The 27659-nt window shown below is 47.5% G+C and overlaps 1 protein-coding gene across 1 annotated transcript in view; it reads right to left on the bottom strand.

Annotated features, from left to right (window-relative positions):
- Nucleotides 1-3391: 3391 nt before the first annotated feature.
- Nucleotides 3392-27659, bottom strand: part of LOC140479345 (pre-B-cell leukemia transcription factor 1-like) — a 97231-nt gene continuing 72963 nt past the window's right edge. Inside the window, exons 8-9 of the mRNA XM_072573254.1 lie at nt 27136-27225; nt 3392-3553 (exon numbers count right to left, since the gene is read on the bottom strand). Coding sequence (XP_072429355.1) covers nt 3461-3553; nt 27136-27225 — 183 coding nt within the window. The 3' untranslated portion in view covers nt 3392-3460. The remainder of the gene's footprint in view (nt 3554-27135; nt 27226-27659) is intronic.

Genomic DNA, 27659 nt, shown 5'->3' with positions numbered 1-27659 from the left:
AAGGACAACATTTTCACGCAGAAGTTTCCGGAACAGGCTGCTGGAGGTAGTAGTGGAGGTGAGTACAAATTCGTCACTCAAGAAACACTTAGACAGGAACATGGTCTGGGATAGTTATGGAGGGATGTAGGCAAATGGGACGAGTTTGATTGTGAAAATTGGGAAGCTTTGGCGAGTTGGGCTGAACGGCCTGTTTCCATGCTGTAAGCCTTTATGACTCTAGAACTTATGACTTTATGCAGCCTCCCTTCTCCCCCGTACCAATGTCCCTTTAACCCTTTGTGCTCAGTCTCATGAGAAGTTCTCTCTGTGAGATACAAGAGTCGACAACATCCATCCCCGCTTCCACCTCAGTGTTTGTAGCCTGGATCTTGGGATAATCACATTTGGAGAGTGAAAGATGACTTCAGACTCGCTCAACTCTTTGGTCATGGGTTCGAACCTCATGACTGATAAGAAACAGTCAAAGGTGGATCCTCAAGGCCTGTTGACGGGAGATGTGAGTCAGCAATCCCTTGATTCTAGTTGTTGAGGTCAGTATTAATTACCCCTTGACAGTTCCTTGGGGGTCTCCTGAAGCATTTGAACTTGCCCCCCTCAATGTAACCATACAAATGGGCGTGGGGAGGGTCCCCTTGGCTTGAATTGGCTCGTCATAGCCCACCAACATATGTCGTTGACTTCCCAACATGTTCCCATGATGCCTCACAGGCACGAGTGCGAAAGAAGGAGGTGTTGATGAATCTGTAGGTTAGATTTTATTTGGAGGGCTTGACAAGGGAAATGTTGTTGGAATCTGGGAGTTCAGGTCCATTGTATTCTGAAGGTTGCTGCACAGGTGGATAGAGTGGTCAAGAAGTCGTATGGTATGCTTGCCTTCATCGGACGGGCTATTGAGTATAAGAGCTGTCAGGCCATGTTAGAATTGTACACGACATTGGTTCGGCTGCATTTAGAATACTGTGTACAGTTCTGGTCACCAAATTACCAAAAGGATGTAGATGCTTTGGGAGGGTGCAGAGAAGATTTACGAGGATGTTGCCTGGTATGGAAGGTTCTAGCTATGAAGAGAGGTTGAGTAGGTTAGGTTTGTTTTCACTAGAAAAAAGGAGATTGAGGGGGGAATCTGATTGAGGTTTACAAAATCATGAAGGGTATAGACAGGGTGGATAGAGACAAGCTTTTTCCCAGGGTGAAGGATTCAATAATGAGAGGTCACACTTTCATGGTGAGAGGTGAAACGTTTAAGGGGGATACACACGGCAAGTACTTTATACAGAGGGTGGTAGGTGTCTGGAGCGCGTTGGCAGCAGAGGGGGTAGAGGCAGGCACGGTAGATTCATTTAAGATGCGTCTGGACAGAATAGGTGGGAAATAGAGGGATACAGATGCTTCGGAATTGGGTGCTAGGTTTAGACAGTGGATTTGGATTGGCTCAGTGGATTTGGAGGGCCCGTTCCTGGGCTGTAAATTTTCTTTGCTCTTTGTTCTTTGTCTATCTGCTGCAAGCAAAGGATTATGGAGCTATGGGAAATGTAGATCCTGATGTGGGCTGAGAGGTCACGGTAATGTCAAGAGGTTGGAAAGTTTGGGACTGGAGATCAAAGCAGAGGGCTGGAATACAGAGGGGCTTGACAGGGAAGGTGGTGAGTGCGCAGGTGCACAAATAAGCAAAAACAAAATACACGCAAGTCCGCCTGATTCGGGTTTGAAAGTTTATTCCGGGGGCAGGGAGAGGGGGCTGGTTGCTGGGCAGGAGGTGGGAATGATCATTCTGAGGAGAGCAAATAGAAGCTGGTGACAACAGCAGTGAGCTTTCAGGTCTGTCTGCGCAAATCATCTTGTCACTTCCGAACGAGGGTCATTTTAACCGAAGCTGGTTTTGGTCTTCAGTCAATGGAGTGAAGCATTGGGTCTGGGTGTCGCCGGGGTGGCATGTTGGGGGCAGCTGAAAAACAAAACCGTCCTTTCACCAGATTGGGTGGGACTCCTACCCCTTGAAGGATGGAGCTTATTTGTTGTGGTCAGGATAGAGGTGGCACCGAGCAAGAACTAGGGCCTAAAATTCGTTGGGTCAGTTCACCAATTGACTTTTGACCTCTCCTTGCCAATGCTCGATTTCCCCAAAGCTAGTTGCCTACATTGAGCAGGAGGAAGGTATAGATCTATAACTCAGTCCATTAGCTGGTCAGCTGCTTCAGGCTAGTCCACCTTTCAGTTAGATTTTGATTCATCTCTCACCAAATTCCAATGACCCAGCCCTGCTGTTAACACCCAGACTCTATCAATCCCAGCTTCTGAATTGTTGGTTGACCTCAAGCCTCAATTGCTATTTGGGAGAGAATTCCAGATTCCCCTTCCCTTTTCTGTGTGGAAGAATGGTACCCACTAATTCGAAGGCTTTACCCCTTGAGGTGGACGCCCGAGCCAGAGGGAAAAAAAAAACCTGCCACCCCCTTTAGCCTGGTTCAATAGTAAGTTCAATTAAAATCATCCAAGGCTATATAACCAAGTTATCCCTTGGAGCTTCTTACTCAAACAAAGCAGCTATCCAAAGATGCAAACCATACGGTAGGCCGTCTCTGTTGCCAGCTGGAAATTGCTGGTTCTTTCTGAAAACTGCGGCCTAGTTAAAACTCTGCCCTGACCACAGCGTTGGGACAGGCCGGTTAGACTCTGGGCACACACCACAAACCCAACCCAAAGCTAAGCCGCTGGTACGAGAGCCCACAGCCCAGGAACCCCAGGGATGATGTCCAAGTCAAACTCAACCTGAAATGCAAAGCTGAAGCTGGTAGCTGTGTGAAGGGGTAACGGTGAGACTGCGGGACATGTTGGTAGGGATGTGTAACCAACTGAGATATTTTGAAGACGGGAGGTAATCCTTGAAGTCAGCGAATTCGTGGTTATGAATGGACAACACGGAAATGAGACTAAAAGCATCGAGTTCACCAAACTGCAGGGGACGGGGGAAGGAGTTCTATTTTCCACATTTGTCTGGTGGGCACCCAGACCAGGAGGTGCCTGGGCCTAACTCACCCCAGGAATTCAATGTCGACAGAGGGTAAGTCAGTCGTGTGAGGAATAACATTTGGCTTGAGCAGGCCAAGGGGGCTAAGAGGTAGAGTGTGAGCGCTGTAATGTACAGGATAGGGATCACTTACTGGTCTGAGGTGAAGTCACGACGGAGGTAATTGTCCACTGGTTTGTTCTCACAATATTCACTTATTAAAGAGAGAAAGCTTCTACACTCAGACAAAGAAAGACAAAACAGAGTGTCCAAGTCGAGCACCCACCAAAACGACTGGGCCTTCGGTCGGTGTTTACCCCCATCCATGCCCCCCCCCCCTCCCCCCACCACCCACCCCACCACCCCTCTCCCAACCCTCCCTGCCCCACCCCCTTGTCTGATTGGTCAGTGCAGAGTGAAAGCCCCATTGGCTGCCCTGTTGCTAGAAGATCAGTTGGAGGTATCAGACTGGACGCTTCCGGGCCCTTCCGTTGGCGATGTCACAGAGGACGGGGTGGTTGCATCCTGCCAGCCGCCATTAGTCTGTGGGGGGAGAAAGAAACAGGCAGCTCAGAGCGAGGGAGAGACAGCGAGGAGGACAATACAGATTGGCAAGGTCACCGCCTCTCACGTCAATACATCGCACTAGGTCGAAAACCCTTCAGTCAAAAATCACAGCATAAAGATGTACAGCACAGAACCACCCTTCAGTCTAACCCATCCATGCTGACTAGATATCCTAAATTAATCTCATCCCATTTGCCAGCGCCCGGCCCATATCCCTCCAAACCCTTCCTGTTCATATACCCATCCAGATGCCTTTTAAATGTTGTAGTTGTACCAGCCTCCACCACTTCCTCTGGCAGCTCATTCCACACACGTACCACCCTCTGCGTGAAAACGTTGCCCCTTAGGTCTCTTTTAAATCTTTCCCCTCTCACCTTAAGCCTGTGCCCTCTGGTTTTGGACTCCCCTACCCTGGGGAAACAAAAAACGACCTCGGCTGTCACCCTATCCATGCCCCATTCGGTTTTATAAACCCTTATAAGGTCACCCCTCAGCCTCTGATGCTTTCTTGACATCACCGTGAGTGTGCTTGAGAGCTCCTTGGTGCAGGCACTGAGCTGAGCGTCCGCCCTCGTGCTTGTGAGTGTGAGCGCGCTCTTACACTTATCGGCCATCTTTAATGGATTAACATTCCCCACCCCCTCCGACTCACTTCCCAGAGTTATTATAAAGCTGACTGAGTTGGGAAGCGATTGACTGAATGACGGAAAGACAAAATCGGGTGTGAATTAAGTTAATGGGAATGATTGGAAATAAAATGCCCTCTGTTCGCTCTTTGAATAGGTGCCAAGAAATCATTTTTAAAATCACCAAATGGGAAAGTGAGGGGCTCCGAGGGATCTTGGAGGGTAACACACCTCCGACCTTTTGAATCATATGAATTCATGTAAGAGACAGGATAGGCAAAGTTGAAAATGTGTTGCTGGAAAAGCGCAGCAGGTCAGGCAGCATCCAAGGAACAGGAGAATCGACGTTTCAGACAGAAGCCCTTCTTCAGGATAAGCAAAGTAACAAGACTTCTTCTCATTGACACGCAATGAAGGAAGACAGGTTGTCTCTTTCTGTCACAGAGACGAGTTGAGGTCACTTTTGGAATACTGCGTTCAGTTCTGGCCTCCCTGTTGTTGGAAGGACGTCGGTAAACTTGAAAGGGTTCAGAAAAGGGTTTGATCTACAGGGAGTGGCTGAACAGGCTGGGGCTGTTTTCCCTGGAGCGTCGCAGGCTGAGGGGTGACTTTGTGGAAGCTTACAAAATCATGAGGGGCATGGATAGGGTAAATAGTCGGGATCTTTTTTTTCCCAGGGTAGCAAGCCCGAATGTAGAGGGCATAAGTTTAGGGTGAGAGGGGAAAGATTTAAAAGGGACTTGAGGGGCAACTGTTTCACGCAGAGGGTGGCGCGTGTGTGGAATGAGCTGCCAGAGGAAGTGGTGGAGGCTGGTACAACTGCAGCAGTTAAAAGGCATTCTGGATGGGTATATGAATAGGAAGGGTTTGGAGGAATGTGTGCCTAGATTAATTTAGGATATCTGCTCGGTGTGATCCAAAGGGTCTGTTTCCCTGCTGTATGACTCTGTGAGCACAGAGACACCAAAAACATATACAATCAGAGCACCAGATGTGCCAGTCGAAGTTGGCATTTCAAAGTCACGCCGCGGTGGCACTAACACCGTTAACCTCCACCTCCCCCCCCCCCTTGCGCCCCTCCACCCTGGCATTTCGTGCCTCTTTGTGGTCCCTTTAAGAAAAGTGAGAGCGAGTGGCTGGTGAAGTGAGCCCTCTCCTGAAAGGTCACAACAGAGCAACTCTGCAAAGAGGCTATTACAACAAATTACTGCCTTCAAGATGGCAAGGTAAGTATAAGGCGTAGAAAACGGAATCAATTTTGTGTCTGGAAAGCAGGCAGATTAAAGTGCACCAGCGACATTAGTCAAAATTTAAATGCCATTAGCTGTGTCGCAGCAGAAAAGGCCGCCTGGCAGCCTTTCATTTGGAAGGCTGTTATTTGATGGTAAGTACTGACCAGCCCCAATCACAATGTGTGTGTGCTGTACAAAGGCAGTCAGAGGGAGGACGGGGAGACATTCCCAGAGAGTCGAGAGCTGCTTCCCTCCTGCGAGTGCTTTAATTGCCTGCATTTCCTCCAGCTCCTTTTCTCCCTGCTGTTCAAACCATCTCAAAATTCCCATCTTGTTTGTCAGGGCAACTGATGGACAAGATCAGAGGGGTGTTTTACACCAGGATTGACTGGTGATTTGATGCCTCTGGGTTACAGTCGTCTGTGAGCTGCTGATCCTCAAAGACTGAGTCATTTAACCCTGCAGAAACCTGCAACAGCTCAACGGCACTCAATGTCTACTCTCTCGCACACAGCAAAAGGTACCACACACACACACACACACAGCTCCAATCTCATGCTGTTGTACACTCACACATCGTCAATCTCATGCATGCACTCACATATACACACATCCACTCGCGCGCACACATTCTCACACACACTCATACATATACACCTTCACTCACAAGCTCACACACCCACATCTCTTCACCCTCACGCACACTCGCACACATACATCTTAACTCACACACACTCAGTGACAGACACATGCAAAACATTCATTCACAGACACACATTCTCTCACTCACGCATACACATATATAGATACACACAGACAAAGTTTCACTCATACCTTCATTCACACACACATTGACAGACATACGCTCACACGTATGTACACATGCAGACACACACTCATACACGGACACACACACATGCAAACTGTCATACACTCACACGCATACACACTCTTTCACACACATGAACATACATTCTCACGAGCACAAACTCTCTCATACATGAACACACAATCATTGGCAGACACTTGCACAAGCATTCATTCACACACACACACGCACGCAATCATACACACACACACAATCATACACACACATGCACGCAATCACACACACACACACACACAATCATACACACACACAATCACACACACACAATCATACACACACAATCATACACACACACAATCACACGCACACAATCATACACACGCGCACGCAATCATACACACACACAATTATACACACACACACGCAATCATATACACACACGCACGCAATCATACACACACGCAATCATACACACACGCAATCATACACACACACAATCATACACACACACAATCATACACACACAGAATCATACCATACACACACGCAAACGCAATCATACAAACGCACACACACGCAATCATACACACACACACACGCAGTCATACACACACACAAGCAATCACACACACACACGCAATCATACACACATGCACACACGCAATCATACACACACATGCAATCATACACACACACACACACGCAATCATACACACACACGCACACAATCATACACACACACAATCATACACACACACACGCAATCATACACACACACAATCATACACACACACACATGCAATCATACACACGCACGCAATCATACACACACGCAATCATACACACACACACAATCATACACACACACAATCATACACACACACAGAATCATACCATACACACACGCAAACACAATCATACAAACGCACACACACGCAATCATACACACACACACGCAGTCATACACACACACACAAGCAATCACACACACACGCAATCATACACACACGCACACACGCAATCATACACACACACGCAATCATACACACACACACGCACGCAATCATACACACACACGCAATCATACACACACACAAACTCAATCAGACACACACATACAAACACAATCACACACACACAAACGCAATCATACACACACACACAAACTCAATCATACACACACACACAAATTCAATCATACACACACACACAAATGCAATCATTCACACACACAAACTCAATCATACACAAACAAACAAACGCAATCACACACACACACACACACACACACACACACACACACACGCGCGCGCGCACACACACACACGGCTAGGTGATGAAAAACCAATAAAAACACAGCCATACTTGGAACTGAGCATATTGGTTGTACTGGAGCAGTGTTCTGAAGTAGACGAAACTATTTGGACCAGTATGCTCCATTTGCATATTTTACTGATTTCTCCTTCTGGGAAATGCGACCATGTCTTTTCTCGCTACATGAAGAAATTTCAATGGACTTTCTCCAAAATAGTATTTACCCCAGCCATATTTCACCCTCAGAATTGGGAGTGATCCCATTTTGTGCCTTTAGCCAACCTTTCTGCTGTAGCCCTCTGGATTCTGTATGGCTCTCCATCTTGGAGGACAACGACTTGCATCCACACCCTGCCAACAAACCTGGAAGGCAGTTGGACTTGCATGTTGAATTTTTATAGCACCGAAGCAGGCCATTAAACCTGAACAGAGGCAGGTATAGTTTCAACACTTAAAAGACATTCAAACAGGTAGGTGAGTAGGAAGAGCTAAGAGGGGTATGGACCAAACATAAGCAAAAGGGACTTGTATAGTCTGGGGAACTTGCTCAGCGTGGACAAGTTGGACAGAAGGGTCTGATTCCTCCCATCAGCATCTTTCAACTTATTGCATAATCTATTCTTTTCTCTTTCCCACCCTTTTCTAACATCTCATTGAATGTGAGTGTGCAAAGCAAAGAAACCGAAACTGACAGGACTAGCCACATAAACAAGTGGCTACAAGAGCAGGGAAGTGGCTAGGACTACTGGGGGGAGTCACTCACCTCCTGACTCCCCTTGTGCCTGTCCACCATCACCAAGGCACAGGTCAGGAGTGTGATGGGATACTCCCCACCTGCCTGGATGGGTGCAGCTCCAACAACACTCAAGAAGCTCGACACCATCCAGGACAAAGCAGCCACTTGATTGGCCCCACATCCACAAAGATCCACTCCCTCCATCACAGACACTCAGTGACTGCAATGTGCACTATCTATAAACATGCACAGAAGGAATTCACCAAAGATCCTCAGATGGCACCCTCCGAACCCAGGACCACTCCCATCTAGAAGGCCAAGGGGGCAGCAGATACATGGAAACACCATCCTCCTGCACATGTTCCTGTCTGAGCCACTCACCATCCTGATTTGGGCAATCTATCGATGTTCCTTCACTGTCACTGGGACAAAATCCTGGAATTCCCACCCTAAGAGGAGGATTTGTTTTATCCCCAGGAATCTTCCCTTTCCAGTGGGCTCGTGCTTGGGGGCATTCAGAAGGTCAGTGCATTGGACTGTGAGGGTTGAGCACAGGTTTGCTCAGGCACTGAGCTGGAGGGATACAGGAATGGACCATGCTGAGGGGAACAGACTGCAGCCATTCAGTCTGTCTATTTTGCACACATTACCACCTTGTCAAAACTTATTGAGTCATGCCGGCCAGATATCCCAACCTACCAGCACCCGGCCCATATCCCTCCAAACCCTTCCTATTCATATACCCATCCAAATGCCTCTTAAATGTTGCAATTGTACCACCCTCTACCACATCCTCTGGCAGCTCATTCCATACACATACCACCCTCTGCGTGAAAAAATTGTCCCTTAGGTCTCTTTTATATCTTTCCCCTATCACCCTAAATCTATGCCCCCTAGTTCTGGACTCCCTCACCCCAGGGAAAAGACTTTGCCTATTTACCCTATCCATGCCCCTCATGATTTTATAAATCTCTATAAGGTCACCCCTCAGCCTCTGACGCTCCAGGGAAAATAGCCCCAGCCTGTTCAGCCTCTCCCTGTAGCTCAAATCCTCCAACCCTGGCAACATCCTTGTAAATCTTTTCTGAACCCTTTCAAGTTTCACAACAATCTTCTGATAGGAAGGAGACCAGAATTGCACGCAATATTCCAGCAGGGACTCTAAACAAGGATGAGAGGGCACAGATTTAAAATGACGAGCAAATAAAGCAAGGGTAACATGAGGAAAAAAATGTTTCAATATAACAACTGGTTTGGGTGTGGAATGATTCGATTCGATTCCCTACAGTGTGGAAACAGGCCTTTCAGCCCAACAAGTCCACACTGACCCTCCGAAGAGCAACCCACCCAAGCCCATTCCCCTACCCTATATTTACCCCTGACTAACACACCTAACACTACGGGAAATTTAGCACGGCCAATTCACCTAACCCGCACATCTTTGGAATGTGGGAGGAAACCGGAGCACCCGGAGGAAACCTGCGCAGACACGGGGAGAATGTGCAAACTCCACACAGGCAGTCACCCGAGGTGGGAATTGAACCGTGAGGCAGCAGTGCTAACCACTGAGCCACCGTGCTGCCCTAATGTACTGCCAGGAAATGTGGTGAGGCAGTTTCAGCTGAGGGCATTTATTAGGATAGATGGGCAGGGACAAGGGGAAAAGGCAGGAGATAGGCATTAGATAATAGAGTCAGGCCAAGACACAATGGCCTTTTCCTACGCTGTAACGATTCCTGTGACAGTGAACCAAATGTCACGGTTACCACTGGACTAGCTTCCCCTTTCAGATTTGCTGCATTCCACCAGATGCCATGGTGGGATTCGAACACAGATTCCCCGGAGCACTGGTTCGGCAACTACGCCACCACCTGCCCTTGAAAGCCCTCCTCCTGACTGCCACACAGCTTGCCTGAGTCAACCTTGGGTGAGGAAAGCATTGAAAACCCATCTGATTGAGCTCAGTGAAGACAGAATTGAAGCAGCACGGTGTGGCCAGGCCCTGGGTTTCCGGGCTACCTAGGACAGTCTAGCCTTGGGGCTGAATGGCCACAATATTCCTCTGCCTGAAAACAAATGGTGCACCGCTCGCTCATTCCCTTTAACTCGTTCTGGCTGTGGGGCGGGGGAGGATTTCTGGTCTCGAGCTGCGGACCTGGCAATTTGTAATGAACAGCAGTGGTTACCAGCGTCTTCATGTTCTGATTAAATTGGGCTTTCACTTTAACAGGAATCGACTGCACTGCTTGCAATTAAGGCAGTGACAGTAAAGACAGTTCCATAGAAGGCAGATGCTGAGCGCAGTCTGTGGATGTCAGCCGGTTTCCATGCCGCTGTCATTTCTCGGAGGGAGAATTCAGTGCGCGTCTCTTTTTTTTTTTGAAAAGAATTTTAAACCAATTTGCAAAATGCTTATCCCCTCAGTCATGTGGGGCGTGTGCATTACATGCCTAGTGACTGCAAGAAATAAACAACTCGAAGGTGTGAGCTGCTCACTACATTTGATTTATTATTGTCACGTACTGAGATACAGGGAAAAGTCTCGTTTTTGTATGCAATCCAAGGGAATCATACCTTACAAATGTGCGTCAAGGTAATGGAACAGAATGCAGAATATAATGGTACAGAGAAGGTGCAGAGAAAGATCAGCTCTAATATACGAGAGATCCGTTGATAAGTCGATGGGCTGAAGAGTGGCAGATAGAGTTTAATTTGGATAAATGTCAAGTATTATATTTTGCTGAAGCAAACGAGGCCTGGACTTATACAATTAAAAGTAGGGCCTTGGGTAGCGTTGTAGAACAAAGAGAGTTGCAGTGATGGCACAATATGCGGAAACCATAGCAACGGAAGGCCATGTCAGCCATATAGATGGCTGCCGACTTGCCATTGATAGAAGCAGTGCACCTTACATAGCTGCCGAGATGCGAAATGGAAGGGCATTCTCCCTAGGCGACTAAGAATCAGGATGTGATGAGCACTGTTACCCAGAGGCAATTAGCAGTTGCCAAAATACAAGGGTTCAAGTACTTAATTCTTTGAAGCTTGCATCATACGTAGACAGGGGGATTAAGAAGGCATTTAGCACATTTGCTTTCATTGCTCAGATCTCTTGAGTGTAGGAATTGGGACATTGTCTCAATGTTGTACAGGACTCTTTTGGAGTACTGTGTCCAGCTCTAATCATCCTGCTTATAAGAAGGTCATTATCAAGCAGGAGAGGGTTTGGAAGAGATTTACCAGGATGTTGCTGGGAATGAGGGTTTGGGTTGGAAGGGACTTTTTTCACTGGAGTGTAGGTGGGGAGGGGGACCTTATAAGGGTTAATAAAATCATGAGGAACATAGATAAGGTGAATGGCAGGTGTCGTTTCCCTAGGGTGGGACATTTCAAGACCAGGGGGCTCATTTTTAAGATGAGAGGACTAAGACTTAAAAAAAGGACATGAAGGGCAATTTCTTTGCACAGATCGTGGTTTAATGTGTGGAATGAACGTCCTGAGGAAGTATGGGTACAGTTACAATGTTTAAAAGACATTTGGATAAGTACATGAATAAGGAATGTTTGGAGGGATATGAGCCAAGTGCAGGCAGGTGGGACTAGTTTAGTTTGGGTTAAAGGTCAGCATGGACTGGTTGGACTGAAGGGTCTGACGCCGTGCTGTATGACTCTAAACCTGATAACTGTGGGGAATAAGCTGTTCTTAAATCTGTTAGTAAATCTACAGGCAGTTAGTTGTCCACCACGTGCTGCATAATCAAAGACCAGATTCGCCATTGTCTATTGGTACTTTTCAGAAGAGAGATTGTTTATCTACAGGGGCCCAGGGAAACCTCTTTGAGAAGCCGGGGGGGGGGAGGGGATAAATAGTTGTGAAGGTCAAAACAAGCAGTGAGGAGACCCAAGGACCTGGATGCAGTGCCATCAGACAGTCGATGACCTGACTTGAATGATCAAGGTCAGTGAAAGAATCTCCAAATGTCATCTCATGAAACAAAGAACTGCCGATGCTTGGAATTTGAACCAAAACCAGAAAGTGCGGGAGAAACTTAGCGGGTCTGTGCAGAGAATTCAGAGTTAGTGTTTCGAGTGACCTTTCCTCAGAATCCGGGGTGGAAGTACAATGGGGAATAAGGGAACAGCAAAGAGAGTGAAGGCCGGACCATCAAAGCTAGCCTCAGTTCGGGATCAGACTGTCGGAAATAGCAGTGACAGAATGCCAGTTGCCATTCTCCAGGAAGCAGCCAATTAAGAAGGCACCTTTAGGAGTTCAGTCCATTCAAGGATTGTCAGTGGGCTAGGCAAGTGGGAGACATATGGTGGGGGGCGGGGGGGGGGGTCCATCGCAATGTCTGCCCAATGGCCCCACCGGGAGCGAGAGATTGTTGACATTGCTGGTGTGGGATTGTGAGGGCACCTCAAAAGGAGATAGAAAGCTCCAAAAACCAGGTCTTCAGTGTTTTGCAGAAGAAGCCAGCGCGGGGCGAGAAGAAAGCTACTCTCACACCGAGCGGTTTGAAACCCAAACAGACGTAGCTGGTGAAACTCAGCAGGTCTGGCAGCATCTGTAGGGAGAGAGAGAAGCAGACTGAAGGTTTCTTGCCTGGTGATTCTTCATCAGAACTGGTAGAGCAGTGAGGAACAAAGGGTTTTTTTTTAAGGTAGAAGTCGAGGTTGGTGGCAGTTTGGTGAGGAGGTGAGCAGCTAGGTGGAGATAGTACTGAGAGAGAGAGAGAGAGAGAGAAAGAGAGAAAGAGAGAGACGTGAAAGGGGTAGGCAGATAAGGGGATTATTGGAAGCAACCAAGAATGGAAGAGAAGCTGAATAAGTGATAACGAGAGTACGAGGGAATGGATAACCGTGCTAAAAGAAATCCATATCATAACACGACCAGGTGTAGGGTGGGTAAAACAAATGGAAGGATGGAATCAGATTCTAAAGTTATTGAACTTGATCATTGAGTCCGAGAGACTGCAGAGTCCCTAAAATGGAAAAGCAGAGTTTGTTCTTCCAGCTTGTACTGAGGCTCGCTGGAACACTGCAGCAGGCCTGCAATAGAAATGTTACCATGGTAACACATTGGTCTGATGAAGTGACAGGCAATGGAGGCTCAGGATCATCTTTCTGGATCGAATGCAAGTGTTCTGTGAAGTGGTCACCCAGTCTGCGTTTCGTCTCCCCCCTCCCCCCCCCATGTAGAGGAGAGCATAAGGGGAGCGGAGAAGACAGAAGGCTAGATTGAGTGAAGTGCAGTGTAAAGCGCTGCTTCCTCTGGAAGGTGTCTCCGGAGCCTTGGATAGTGAGGAGGGAGGAGGTAAACAGGCAGGAGTTGCATCTTCGGAGTTAGCAGGGATGAGCTGGGAGCGAAGGAGGAATAGACTTGGGTCTCCCAAAAGGAACAGTGCCTGTGTAAGGCAGACAAGCGAGGGGAGGGGGATAGGTGTTTGGTGGTGGCATCTCACTGGAGGTGATAGAGATGATGGCTTCCAGTCCTCTGGAGACTGGGTGGGGTGGTAGGTGCAGGCCAGAGGGGACCTTGTCATTGTGGTTCGAATCTGGAATGCACTGCCTGAATGCGAGGTGAACATAGGCTCAATTGAGACATTGAAGAGGGCCTTGGATGATTACTGAAACAGGAATAATGTGCGGGTTACGGGAAAAAGACAGGGACTTGACACTAAGGAGAGCTGGTGCAGGCCCCTGTGACAACTCCGTGATACAATCTGTGCAAGGGGACAAATTGAAAATCCTTGTAAGGCCACAGCCATCAATGTCATTGCTCAGACCTTTTGAGTATAGGAGTCGGGACGTCATGTTGAGGTTGTACAGCACGTTGGTGAGGCCTGTTCTGGAGTACTGTGTCCAGTTCTGGCTGCCCTGTTACAGGAAGGAGACTATTAAACTGGACAGGGTTCGGAAAAGATGAACCAGGATGTTGGGAATGGGAATGGGTTATAAGGGGAGGCTGGACAGGCTGGGATATTTTTAGGGTAGGAGGTTGAGGAGTGACCTAATAGAGGTTTATAAAATGATGAAGAGTTGAAATAAGGTGTTGTTTCCCTAAGGTGGGGGATTTCAAGACTAGGGGGGGGAGATTTTTAAGGTGAGAGGAGAAAGATTAAAAAAAGACTTGAGGGACAACGTTTTTACACAGAGAGTGGTTTGTGTGTGGGATAAGCTGCCAGAGGAAGTGGTGGATGTGGGTACTGTTACGACATTTAAAAGACATTTGGTTAAGTCCATGAATAAGAAAGGTTTGGAGGGATATGGGCCAAGCGCAGGCAGGTGAGACGAGTTTAGTTTGGGATTATGGTCAGCACGGACTGGTTGGACTGGATGGTCTGTTTCCATTCTCTATGACCCTATGGAAGAGGAACCCTTTAGATGCCCTGGCTCTGGACAAAGAGGAAGCCCAGTCCTCTGAGCTCCTGGCAACCTCCTCACCCAGACTCCAGGTAAGCCCCTGTTGGGACTCATTGGCCACCCCCTACCGCCGAGTAGGGAGCCAGGACCCCAGTGACTCCACCTCCTGGAACAACACTCAGAGGCAGCAACATGCCACTTCTCAATCTTAACCCCTGGCCCCATCTCTCGACCCACCTCCGCAAATCCAGCAGAAACTCAGCCCTTTCTTTGTATATCCTGGCAGAGCAGGCAACAAACATCCCACAAAGACAAGTGTAAATGGCATCTCAATTGTGGGCAGAAGGTAGGCACTCACTTGGGCTTCACTTGAACAATCTGAAGAGACACTTTAATGAACCTATGGCTGGTTGGATTAGGAGGTGGACGCAATGTCATGTTTCACTTTGAAAATAAGTGAAAGACCAAATAAGGAACATCTCCAGAAGCGTTCCTTCATTGATGAATTATAACAGGAAGGGTTTAACTAAAGAACTTAAGGTTTTGGGTAAGACGTGTTCATGGGGAAATTGATGTGACTTAAAAGCTGGAAATCCACTCTGACCTGCATCCTAAAGGAAGGTGACTGTGGAGATCATGGATTCCTAAGTTTGCATCTTCCTGAATTCCTTAGATTATAAAGTCTTCCCTGTGGATTATAAGTTAGTCAACCTAAAAATGGAGGGAGAAAGAAAACCAGGAATTATAGACAAACTATTCTGACATCAGTAGTTGGGAAAATGCTCAAATTTATGATTAGGGATGTGATAACATCGCACTTTAAGAAAAATAATGTAAATATGGACTGACCCAATACTGATTTATGAAAGGGAAACTGATTGATAAGTCTGCTGGTTTCCTTTGAGGATTATTTAATTAAGGGTGGTTATGAAGAAACCAGTAGGTGTTGTGAATTTGGATTTCCGATTGTGCGTCACACAAGTTTAAGACTCGTGGGATTGTGGGTAATATATGAGAATGGATTGAGAATTGACACACAGAAAGACAACAGAACAAAACGGTTTTTTTCTTCAGGTTTAGTTCCGAGGAAGGGTCACTGGACCTGAAACGTTAACTCTGATTTCTCTCCACAGATGCTGCCAGACCTGCTGCGTTTTTCCAGCAATTACTGTTTTTGTTTCTGGATTTCCAGCATCCGCAGCTCTTGCAGATTTTTCTTTTCAGGATGGCGGGCTTTCACTCAAGGGTAGCCAGGTGAGATCACGTACCTCTACCTCAGGGAATTAAAATCTATACTAATCACTTCGGTCGAGTGTCCTGTCTCCTGAGGTTTGCTGCTAATGCAAAGTTCGGTGGGAAAAATGCGAGTGGGAGGCAGTGAGGCTGCAAGGGGAAGTATGTAGGAAAAGAAATATAACGTGGAGATATATGAAGTTAACCACCTTGGTAGGAACATTGGAAAAGCAGGTAATTTTTGAAGGATGTGAGACTGGGATAGAGTTGCATTCAGTGGGGCCTGGGTGACCTTGCACATAATTTACAGGAAGCCAACCTGCAAACAAATTCACAAAACATATGTGAACCTTTATCGTCAAGAAGATAAGAGCAAAGAAGCCTGACTACAACTGAATAAAACTTTCACCATTTGAGTACTTTTAAAGATACTTTTATGCCTATTCTGGGCACTGAGTAAGTTGAGTACTTTTTAAAATTTTGTATTACTACTTTAGACTTTACTCTTTCAATTCTGTAACAAACATTTAAAGTATCTGTACCTAGGTACCCCATACCTAAGATGGCATCAAAGAGACTACAAACTTTTCACTGCACTCATTCACGTGACAATAAAGACTATTCTATTCTACTTTATCCAAGACTGCTCTCCTTATATCAGAGAGTTATATTTGTCTTGTAGTGAGTGCAACATGTCTCCTCATGTGAAGGGAATTGTTCTGCAAGGAGAAAGCAAACAAAGTCTACATCCCCAAGAGTTTGGAAAAATCTATTTGAAATCCTTTGAAACGCTGAAGGGGCTTGATGCTGAGAAGTTGTTCTCCCTGGTGGGTAAACTAACACTCAGAACTTTCAGAGAAAGGGTCAATTATTCGGGACTGCAATGAGCCGACAGTTCCTCACTCAAACAGTGGCCACTCTCTAGAATCCCTCCCTGAAGACGATGTTCAGTCACTGAGTATTTCCAAAACAGAGACTGTCAGATTTTGGGGAATTAAAGGAAGGGCTTCAAGAAGGTATAGGTGAGGCCATCCGCAGTGAACTTTGGTGAAGAGTCAAGCAGATCGAGGGGCTGAATGATCATCTCCTGCTTCTATTTCTGATGCATTCTGTACCTTCAATATTTACCTAATTGTGTTACTAATAATGTCAGACCAACACAAGGGAATAATAGACACTGCATCACTCCAGCAAGGGACTGACAGCAAAAGGGAGCAACTGAAACTCATTATACCTAAAGTGGCACTAATGGCCCAACATCTATCTCATACATTAAGCCAGAGATTTCACCAAGGGGCACAGACACTTAATCTTGTTATACCTCTGCATAAGCCCATTTATCTCCTAAAATGAAGACTGTAATCCCAGCCAGAGAGACAGAAACCAATTATTAAATTGAAATGGACTCATTCATGAGCCTGTCACGTGACCAAAGTACATTTGGTTTCTGAAGGAAAATTTTGAATGATACGTTTCTGTATTCTTGAAAAAGTCTGGTTTAAAATAAACATCACTGTGTGTGAGTTTAACTGGTAATCCCATGTCCTAGACTTCCGCCTTCCTCAAGTGTGAATCTCCTTCACAACCGAGTTCAGGCAGAAAACCCGCACAAGCATCATCAACTTTTACCCACTTTGAAAGGAATCCTTCAGCCAACTGAAACACTCTTGCTGAATTCAAGCTCAGAAGGTTAAGGACACCAACTCCCGAGGCTCAGACAAAAATTGCACGTTTATGTCTTTGATTTCTTTGTTTTCTCTTCCACTTGCTTTTTCAAAGAATCCTTTTCTTCTGTGCCTGTGTGTGGATGTGTTTGAATGTCTGTGGAAGTTGTAGCGTCATACAGCACAGAAACAGACCTTTCGGTCCAACCAGTCCATGCCGAACATAATCCCAAACTAAACTAGGCCCTCTTGCCTGTATATAGTCCCACCAAGGCCCATATCCTTCCAGGCAGAAGAGGGTACTGCAGATGCTGGAGATGAGAGTCAAGATTAGAGTGGCGCTGGAAAAGCACAGCAGGTCAGGTTTCGCCCGAAATGTCGATTTTCCTGCTCCTCGGATGCTGCCTGACCTGCTGTGCTTTTCCAGCACCACTCTAATCTTGACCCATATCCTTCCAGACCTTTCCTAGCCACGTACATATCCAAATGTTTTATATGTTGTAACTGTACCTGCATCCCCCACTTTCTCTGGAAGTTCATTCCACAAACAAACTACAGTCTGTGTAAAAAAGTTGCCCCCCCTCCCCATGTCCTTGTCAAAACTTATCCCCCTCACCTTAAAAGTATGCCCCCTAATTTTGAAATCCCTCACCCTAGGGAAAAGACCCTTGTCATTCACCTTATCCATACCCTTCATAATTTTATAAACCTGTCTAAGGTCACTTCTCAACCTCCTACACTCCAATGAAAAAGGTCCCAGCCTATCCAGCCTCTGCTTGGAACTCAAACCCTCCATTCCTGGCAACATATCTTTTCTGAACCCTCTCCAGCTTGATATTCTTCCTGTAACGGGGCGACCAGAGCTGGGCACAGTACTCCAGAAGAGGCCTCACCAGCGTCCTGTACAACCTCAACATGACGGAGTGCATGTGTGCATGTAAAAAAAAAGGGTGTTTCTATGCGCTTGAGTGTGTGCGTGTCTGCATATACTTGTGAACATGCGTGTGTGCACGTGTGTTATGATAATGATTTGTTGTGGGTTACATGACTGTGTACCCCAAGATGCCTCTGTTCCACTTTACAGTTATCATCCTATTGTGCCTCGTGTATTCCCCTGACAGACTTTCCCATGTGCATCACTTCATATATATGTCTCGACTGATTTCCTTTGGCCACTGGGAGCAGCCCACTGACCCACTGCAGTCCCCAGTTTCCTCCTCCACTATCAACCGCACAGCCGATATTTGTATCGTACAGCCCACGTTCTAGTTCAATAACCGTCCATAGACAGTGAGAGGGCCAACAGTGAGCTCTGTGGAAGGCACACATGACAGCCTTCCACTGAGAAAGACAGCAATGATTCAACAGTCATGGCTTCTACATCCACAGAGATGAATTTGGATCCAATTTAGCCCCAGGTCCCTGTGGCCTACTTTCTTCACCAATTGGACCTGAGGTGACAACTTTGATATAACCTGTAACAGAGCTGACCTCAGCTCGATGGGCAAATCGGCCTCCTGCACAATGATACTCCAATGAACCAAGGGATAGAAACTGCTGAGTTCTCCCTGTTGGGGTCCTGGATGTTCTCGTGGCGACCATTTGTTAAATACAGAGTTACACTGTGGAGGATTTAATAGCTTCTCAGTGCCCAGCCTCTGATGTAACACTGGATGACAATTCGGTGAAATATTTGGTCACAATGATAACAGCATGTAGCTCATCTATGTGATTACCAGTGCCTGGAATGAAGTGGGGGAGAAAGAGAATATATGTGAATTCGCACATGAGAGAGAGAGAGAAAGAGAGAGAGAGAGAGAGAGAGATAGAGAGACAGTGATGGAGAAACAGAAAGGATCAGGAGGTCAGAGAGACAGACAGAAAGAACTACAGCATGCAGCAGGTGATACCCACAAACAAAATACAGCTGTGAGAGAGATAGATACCAATCAGTACAGGTACAGTCAGTAACACAGTGTGCTGAGGGGTTACTGAGTGACAGTGTGAGGGAGCTGGATTAACATCAGTACAGATACAGTCAGTAACACAGTGTGCTGAGGGGTTACTGAGTGACAGTGCGAGGGAGCTGGATTAACATCAGCACAGGTACGGTCAGTAACACAGTGTGCTGAGGGGTTACTGAGTGACAGTGTGAGGGAGCTGGATCAACATCAGTACAGGTTAAGTCAGTAACACAGGGTACTGAGAGGTTACTGAGTGACAATGTGAGGGAGCTGGATTAACATCAGCACAGATACGGTCAGTAACACAGTGTGCTAAGTGGGTTACTGAGTGACAGTGTGAGGGAGCTGGATTAACATCAGTATAGGTACAGTCAGTAACACAGTGTGCTGAGGGGTTACTGAGTCACAGTGTGAGGGAGCTGGATTAACATCCGTATAGATACAGTTAGTAACACAGTGTGCTGAGGGGTTACTGAGTGACAGTGTGAGGGAGCTGGATTAACATCAGCACAGATACGGTCAGTAACACAGCGTGCTGAGGGGTTACTGAATGACAGTGTGAGGGAGCTGGATTAACATCAGCACAGATACAGTCAGTAACACAGTGTGCTGAGGGGTTACTGAGTGACTGTGTGAGGGAGCTGGATTAACATCAGTACAGATACAGTCAGTAACACAGTGTGCTGAGGGGTTACTGAGTGACTGTGTGAGGGAGCTGGATTAACATCAGCCCAGATACAGTCAGTAACACAGTGTGCTGAGGGGTTACTGAGTCACAGTGTGAGGGAGCTGGATTAACATCAGTACAGATACAGTCAGTAACACTGGGTGCTGAGGGGTTACTGAGTGACTGTGTGAGGGAGCTGGATTAACATCAGCACAGGTACAGTCAGTAACACAGTGTGCTGAGGGGTTACTGAGTGACAGTGTGAGGGAGCTGGATTAACATTAGAACAGGTACAGTGAGTAACACACTGCGCTGAGGGGTTACTGAGTGACAGTGTGAGGGAGCTGGATTAACATCAGTACAGGTACAGTCATCAACACAGTGTGCTCCGTGGTTACTGAGTCACAGTGTGAGGGAACTGGATTAACATCAGTACAGGTACAGTCAGTAACACAGCGTGCTGAGGGGTTACTGAGTCACAGTGTGAGGGAGCTGGATTAACATCAGCACAGGTACAGTCATTAACACAGTGTGCTGTGTGGTAACTGAGTCACAGTGTGAGGGAGCTGGATTAACATCAGTCCAGATACAGTCAGTAACACAGTGTGCTGAGGGATTACTGAGTGACAGTGTGAGGGAGCTGGATTAACATCAGTACAGGTACAGTCAGTAACACAGTGTGCTGAGGGGTCACTGAGTGACAGTGTGAGGGAGCTGGATTAACATCAGCACAGGTACAGTCAGTAACACAGTGTGCTGAGGGGTTATTGAGTGACAGTGTGAGGGAGCTGGATTAACATTAGAACAGGTACAGTGAGTAACACAGTGTGCTGAGGGGTTACTGAGTGACAGTGTGAGGGAGCTGGATTAACATTAGAACAGGTACAGTGAGTAACACAGTGTGCTGAGGGGTTACTGAGTGACAGTGTGAGGGAGCTGGATTAACATCAGTACAGGTACAGTCATCAACACAGTGTGCTCTGTGGTTACTGAGTCACAGTGTGAGGGAACTGGATTAACATCAGTACAGGTACAGTCAGTAACACAGCGTGCTGAGGAGTTACTGAGTCACAGTGTGAGGGTGCTGGATTAACATCAGTACAGATACAGTCATTAACACAGTGTGCTGAGGGGTTACTGAGTCACAGTGTGAGGGAGCTGGATTAACATCAGTACAGATACAGTCAGTAACACAGTGTGCTGAGGGATTACTGAGTGACAGTGTGAGGGAGCTGGATTAACATCAATACAGGTACAGTCAGTAACACAGTGTGCTGTGTGGTTACTGAGTCACAGTGTGAGGGAGCTGGATTAACATCAGTACAGGTACAGTCAGTAACACAGGGTGCTGAGGGGTTACTGAGTGACAGTGTGATGGAGCTGGATTAACATCAGTCAAGAAAATTGATTGCATGAGCCACAGTATATGATATTGTTAAAACAGTGAGAGCTCCCTCTGAACAAGGACAGTTGAACTTGCAGTAAACATCCCCTGAATTCAACTTTAACTACCTCAGCAGTCACAGGGTCCAAACGTAATGGAGTGAATAGGCATAGCCATCCATCTCTTCAGACTACTGAGATGTGCAGGATCTCTCAGTGATAGGGAAACCACGACTCCAATATCTCCTGATGTTCTCCAGTGTGACTACATCTTGGTGCAATACTGTCAGAGGCAGGAGATGTTCTCTTCTATAGTGAGACCCTCTGGATGCTTAGACTCCCAGTGTTTCAGTTTCTATACCAATCTGTGAACCAAGGTCTCTGCTCTCATCTGTTCCCAGCTTGCTGAGCAGCCCTAGTTTGAATTACATTAGCACTGGTGCTGCTAAAACTCTCTAAAACTCTCTCTCTCTCTCTCTCTCTCGACTCTCCATCAAACCCAATGTTGAGCAAAATTAGTTCACTCTCTACCGCTCAATGGGGGCTCAGTGTCTGGGTCACATCTCTGTATCGGACCTTGAGATACATCTTTATAATGTTAGGTGAACGTTGAAAGATCTCTATTCCTCACACAATCAGCTTAAACATGTTCATGAGCCATACTCACTTCTTCATATTTAACTACACACCACATCCAAATACTATATGCAACATATATTAATCTTAATGAGTTGAATGAGGGAACTAAGTGTGATATCTCCAATTTTCCAGACAGCACAAAGCTGGAAGGAGGGGGAGCTGTGAGGAGGATGTGGAAATGTTTCAGTGTGATTTGGACTGGCTGAGGGAGGGGGCAAATGTATGGCAGATAAAGTGTAATGTGGATAAATGTGAGGTTATCCACCTTGCTCATTTAAAAAAAAAGGCATATTATTATCTGAACATTGATAGATTGGGAACGGGGGAGGTGCAATGGGACCTGAATGTCCCTGTACACCAGTCACTGAAAGTTAAGCGTGCAGGAGCAGCAGGGGGTGGGGGAGGGGAAGGTGGTTAAATGGTACCAAAACCCAAAAAAGTGTGGATGCTGTAAATCAGAAACAAGAACAGGGATTGCTGGAAAAGCTCAGCAGGTTTGGCAGTGTCTGAGGAGAGCAATCAGAGTTGAGTAATCCTTCCTCAGAAACGTTAACTCTGATTTCTCTCCACAGATGCTGCCAGACCTGCTGAGCCTTTTCCAGCAATTTCTGGGAAGGTAAGTGGTCTTCAGAGTGAGAGGATTCGAGCACAGGAGCAGGGGTGTCTTGCTGCAATTGTCCAGGGCCTTGGTGAGACCACACTTGGAGTCCTGTGTGCAGTTTCTATCTGAGGAAGAATGTTCTGGCGATGGAGGGAGCATGACAAAGGTTTACCAGACTGACCCCTGGGATGGCAGGACTGACGTATGAAGGGACACTGAATCAGTTATGATTACATTCACTGGGGTTTAGAAGAATGAGGGGGTTCTCTGATAGGAACATGGTAAACAGGATAAACACAAGAAGGATGTTCCTGGTGACTGGGGACTCCAGAACCAGGGGTCATAGTCTAAGGAGACAGGGTCGGCCATTTTGGACTGAGATGAGGAGAAACATCTTCACCCAGAGAGTGGGGAGCCAGTAGAATTCTCTGCCCCAGATAATAATGACTGAGGCCAAAACATGAAATGTTTTCAGGAAGGAGATAGATACGGATCTTGAGGTTAAAGGGGGAACAGGGGACTGAGTTGGGTAATCAGCCACGATCATGTTGAATAGCAGAGCAGGCTCAAAGGGCCGAATGGCCTACTCCTGCTCCCGAGCACAATCTGTTTGGTTGAAAGTATGAACGGTGAGTTAGAACCGAGTGTCTCCCGCAGGGGAATCCCATTTCGTTTCCGTCTGTTGCTGGACCGACGACAGAGCTCAGTCACTTTGGCCCGGCAATGGGTGACGACGCGGACAAAATGTCTGACAACCGTGGTGCAGCTATTCACCAGCGGCCTGAGGCCTGTTAACCTCACTCTACCTTTCCCCAAGCCCTTCAAAACAAAATACATATCGAGAGAGAGAGCCAGAATAAAAAAGAATGTGCAAACATCTCCCGGCAAGTTGGAGGATTTGATTGGGTGGGACATGTGAAGGCAGGAGGAACAGTGAGTAGTAACCTGCAGCAAGACAGGGGCAGTAACCCGGCGGCCATGTTATCCGTGCATGTGAGAGAGCGGCCTCTCGCAGGCCTGCTGTCACACCCACTGAGCACTGCGATGGCTGATCTGAGAAATCGAGTTGGATTGCTGTCCCCTTCGTGACCAGGGCTCTGACTGTCCCTGTCGTATCAATTTTCCCCAGCACCACACAGCCTGTCGCTGTGAATTTACAAGGAGGGCCTGGGCAGCACACACACACACACACAAATACACACAGACAGATGCAGACACACAGATACACACACAGACAGATGCAGACACACAGAAGCACAGTGAGGATGGTCCCATGCCAGTTGAGGAGTGGGCAGGCTGTGAGAAGGGTGGGAGGAGTTGGTGGGAGGGAGGGCAGTCACAGTACCTGAGCTGGTCTGCGTGCTGTCTCTGTCACGGTCAGAGGAATCCGCGGGAGGGAGCGGGGAGAAGGGACGGGGTGGGGTGGTGCGAGGGTGAGACTGGGGTGAGAGGGCAATAGGCAAGTGGCGGTCGGGGGTGGTTGTTGGGTCGAACCAGCATCAGTGAGCTGCTTTACAGAGACACAGCATCAAGACTACAATCCGACCAGTTCAACAGGGGCACCTCTCTCTCCCTGTCTTTCTCTATCTATCTCTTCTGCTCTCTCTCTCTTTCTCTCTATCTCTAACTCTATCTGTCTCTATCTCTATCTCTCTCTCACATTAATTTCTCTATCTCTCTCCCTCACACTCTCCCTCTCCCTATCTCTCTTTTTCTCCACCTCTCTGTCTCTATCTACCTATCTCCCCATCTCTCTCCCCCTTCTATATCTTTCCATTGCACCCTCTCTCTGTCACATCCTCTCTCTTTATCTCACACCTTCTCTCTCTAGCTCTCTGTCTCTTTATCTCTCTCTCTCTTGTTCTCTACCTCTCTCTCTAGCTCTCATTCTCTCTATCTCTGTCTCTTCACCTCACTCTCTCTCACACCATCTCACACTTGCCCTCTTTCTCTCTCACTCTCTCTAGCACTCTCACTGTCTATCCCCCACCCCCCCCCCCCCCCCCCCCCCCCCCTCCCTCTCTCCCCTCCCTCTCCTGGTGTGAATCTGACAGGGTGGAGCACACCACCTCTTTCATTGAATGTCCCTATCACTCACCTCATTGTCCATCAATGCCACCCCCACCCCCCCCCTCCCCACTCCCCTCACAGCAGCAGGACAGGCTAATTCACAATGAGGAAGGGCTTTTGCCCGAAACGTCGATTCTCCTGCTCCTTGGATGCTGCCTGACCTGCTGTGTTTTTCCAGCAACACATTCTCGACCCTGATCTCCAGCATCTGCTGTCCTCACTACTGCCTAATTCACCAGCACCAGCTACTGCCCCTGCCTCCCTCTGGGAAATAACCAGAGACTGGTCCTAGAGAGAGAGGAATAGGGGCAGGGAGAGAGAGAGAGAGAGAGAGAGAGAGAGAGAAAGAGAGAGAGAGAGAGAGAGGGCTGGGATGGGGGCAAAGGGCCAGATAGAGGCAGAGAGAGGTAGTGAAGGCAGAGAGAGAGAGAGAGAGAGAGAGGGAGGGAGACAGAGAGAGAGACGGGAAACAGAGAGAGAGATGGAGAGACAGAAGCAGAGTTGGTGAGAGAGAGAGAGAGAGAGGGACAGGTCAGAGAGAGGGATCAAAGCAGAAAGAAAGACAGAAAGGGAAAGGGATACAGAAGAGGAGAGAAAGAAAGAGAGAAAGGAAAAGAGAAAGGGACATAAGCAGAGAGAGAGAGAGAGAGAGAGAGAGACAGAGGCAGAGGGAGGAGAGAGAGTGCACAAGAAAACGAGACAGAGAGAGAGATATGTAAAGAATGACGGCAAAAGACATAAAGAAGCAGTGACATGGGTAGAGAAAGAGAGAGGGACAGATGCAGACAAAGAGTGGGGAGGGGGACAAGGGACACAGAGGCAGAGAGAGAGAAAGAGAGAGATAGAGTCAGACTAAATGACACATTTGACTGAAGACAATGATGGAGTTTAACAGAGGGACTGAGAGAAAACCTTTCTGCTTCTAGGGAGTTCCAAAAGAGATACATAGAATCCCTACAAGTCATTTGGCTGATCGAGTCCACACCAACCCTCCAATGAGGATCCCAGCCAGACCTATCCCCATAACCCAGCATTTCCCATGGCTAACCTACCTAGCCCGCACATCCCTGGACACTACGGGGCAATTTAGCATGGCCAATCCTGCACATCTCTGGACTGTGGGAGGAAACTGGAGCACCTGGAGGAACCCACGCAGACACGAGGAGAATGCGCAAACTCCACACAGGCAGTCGCCTGAGGCTGGAATCGAACCCGGGTCCCTGGTGCGGTAAAGCAGCAGTGCTAACCACTATGCCACCCCAAATTGGCTTGAATGCACACGTCACTAAACTTTTTAGATTCCTTACAGTGTGGAAACAGGCCCTTTGGCCCAATTTGTCCACACCAACCTTCCAAAGCGCAACCCACCCAGACCCATACCCCTACATTAGCCCTTCACCTAACACTGTGGGCAATTTAGCATGGTCAGTTCACCTAACCTGCACATCTTTGGATTGTGGGAGGAAACTGGAGCACCCGGAGGAAACCCACGCAGGCATGGGGGAATGTGCAAACTCCACACAAACAGTTGCTGGGCCAGCATTTATTGCCCGTCCCTAGTTGCCCCTTGAGAAAGTGGTGGTGAGCTGCCTTGTTGAACTGCTGCAGTCCATATGCTGTAGGTTGACCCTTAGGGAGGGAATTCCAGGATATTGGCCCAACAACAGTAAAGGAGGTCAACGATTATCCCTTCTCGATTTGATAGAGAACTTGTGAGGCCATTGCTGTGGGTCTGGAGTCACATGTCGACCAGACCAGGTAAGGATGGCAGATGGCCTTCCCTAAAAGGTTAGCAAAGAATATGAACCAATTCACCGAATGACTGTTAGTCGGAATGGTTAATCTGGCTTTGTTAAACGATTGGATCACAATTCCACCTGATGTGGTCTCGAATCGTTTTCCCCGGAAAATCATCCTGGAGGCTCTGGTCCATTAGCTCAGTTACCACAAGGGTCACAATCTTCGGTTGGCTGGGTTTGAGGGAACGCTCCAGGAGAACGTGAGGGAGAAGAGAATAGATGCGTGTGGGGAGGAGGCTTGCGCTGGGGTGCCATGCCAGTATAGACTAGTTGGGCCAAATGGCCTGTTTCTCCTGATGAAGGGCTTATGCCCATAATGTTGACTCTCCTGCTCCTCGGATGCTGCCTGACCTGCTGCGCTTTTCCAGCGCCATGCTTTTTCGACTCTGTCCCTAGTGCCACACGTTCTAGCTAATTGAGATGGGGAAGACCACTTACATTCAGGGCCTGTGGGCTATAGATCCTGCCGGCTCCCAGACCATCACCGTAGCCGCCTGTCTGGTTGATAACATGGCGCAGCGAGTCCACCTGGAACAGAGAGCAACAGGCTTCATTCACACTGTACCACCATTCCCCACCGCCTGGCGATGGTGCCCATCCTCACTGTGCAGTGAGCTGGCACCATCGGACAGCATTTGAGGACCACCTTACCATCATTGCCCATGCCCTCTCTCCATGCAGCCGGTGTCTGAGGGTGTGCTGCCGAAATGCTTGTTCAGAGGTCGAAGGAGTTTTTGTTTAAATTCATTCATGGGATGATGGCACCACTAGTTATGCCAGCCATTTATTGCCTGCCTCTAACTGCCCAGAGTCAACCGCAGTGCTGAGGATCTGGAGTCACATATAGGCTCGACCACGTGAAGGACATGAGTAAACCAGATGGGTTTTAACTGACTGTCATTTTTCCCCATGGTCATCATTCGACTCTTAATTCCAGATTTCTTTAAAATGCTAGATTCAAA

The sequence above is a fragment of the Chiloscyllium punctatum genome, chromosome 7, assembly GCF_047496795.1.
Source record: "Chiloscyllium punctatum isolate Juve2018m chromosome 7, sChiPun1.3, whole genome shotgun sequence".
NCBI classification, from domain to species: Eukaryota; Metazoa; Chordata; class Chondrichthyes; order Orectolobiformes; family Hemiscylliidae; genus Chiloscyllium; species Chiloscyllium punctatum.
Note: the sequence above shows the minus strand (reverse complement) of the source record. Positions and strands in the feature narration are given on the sequence as shown.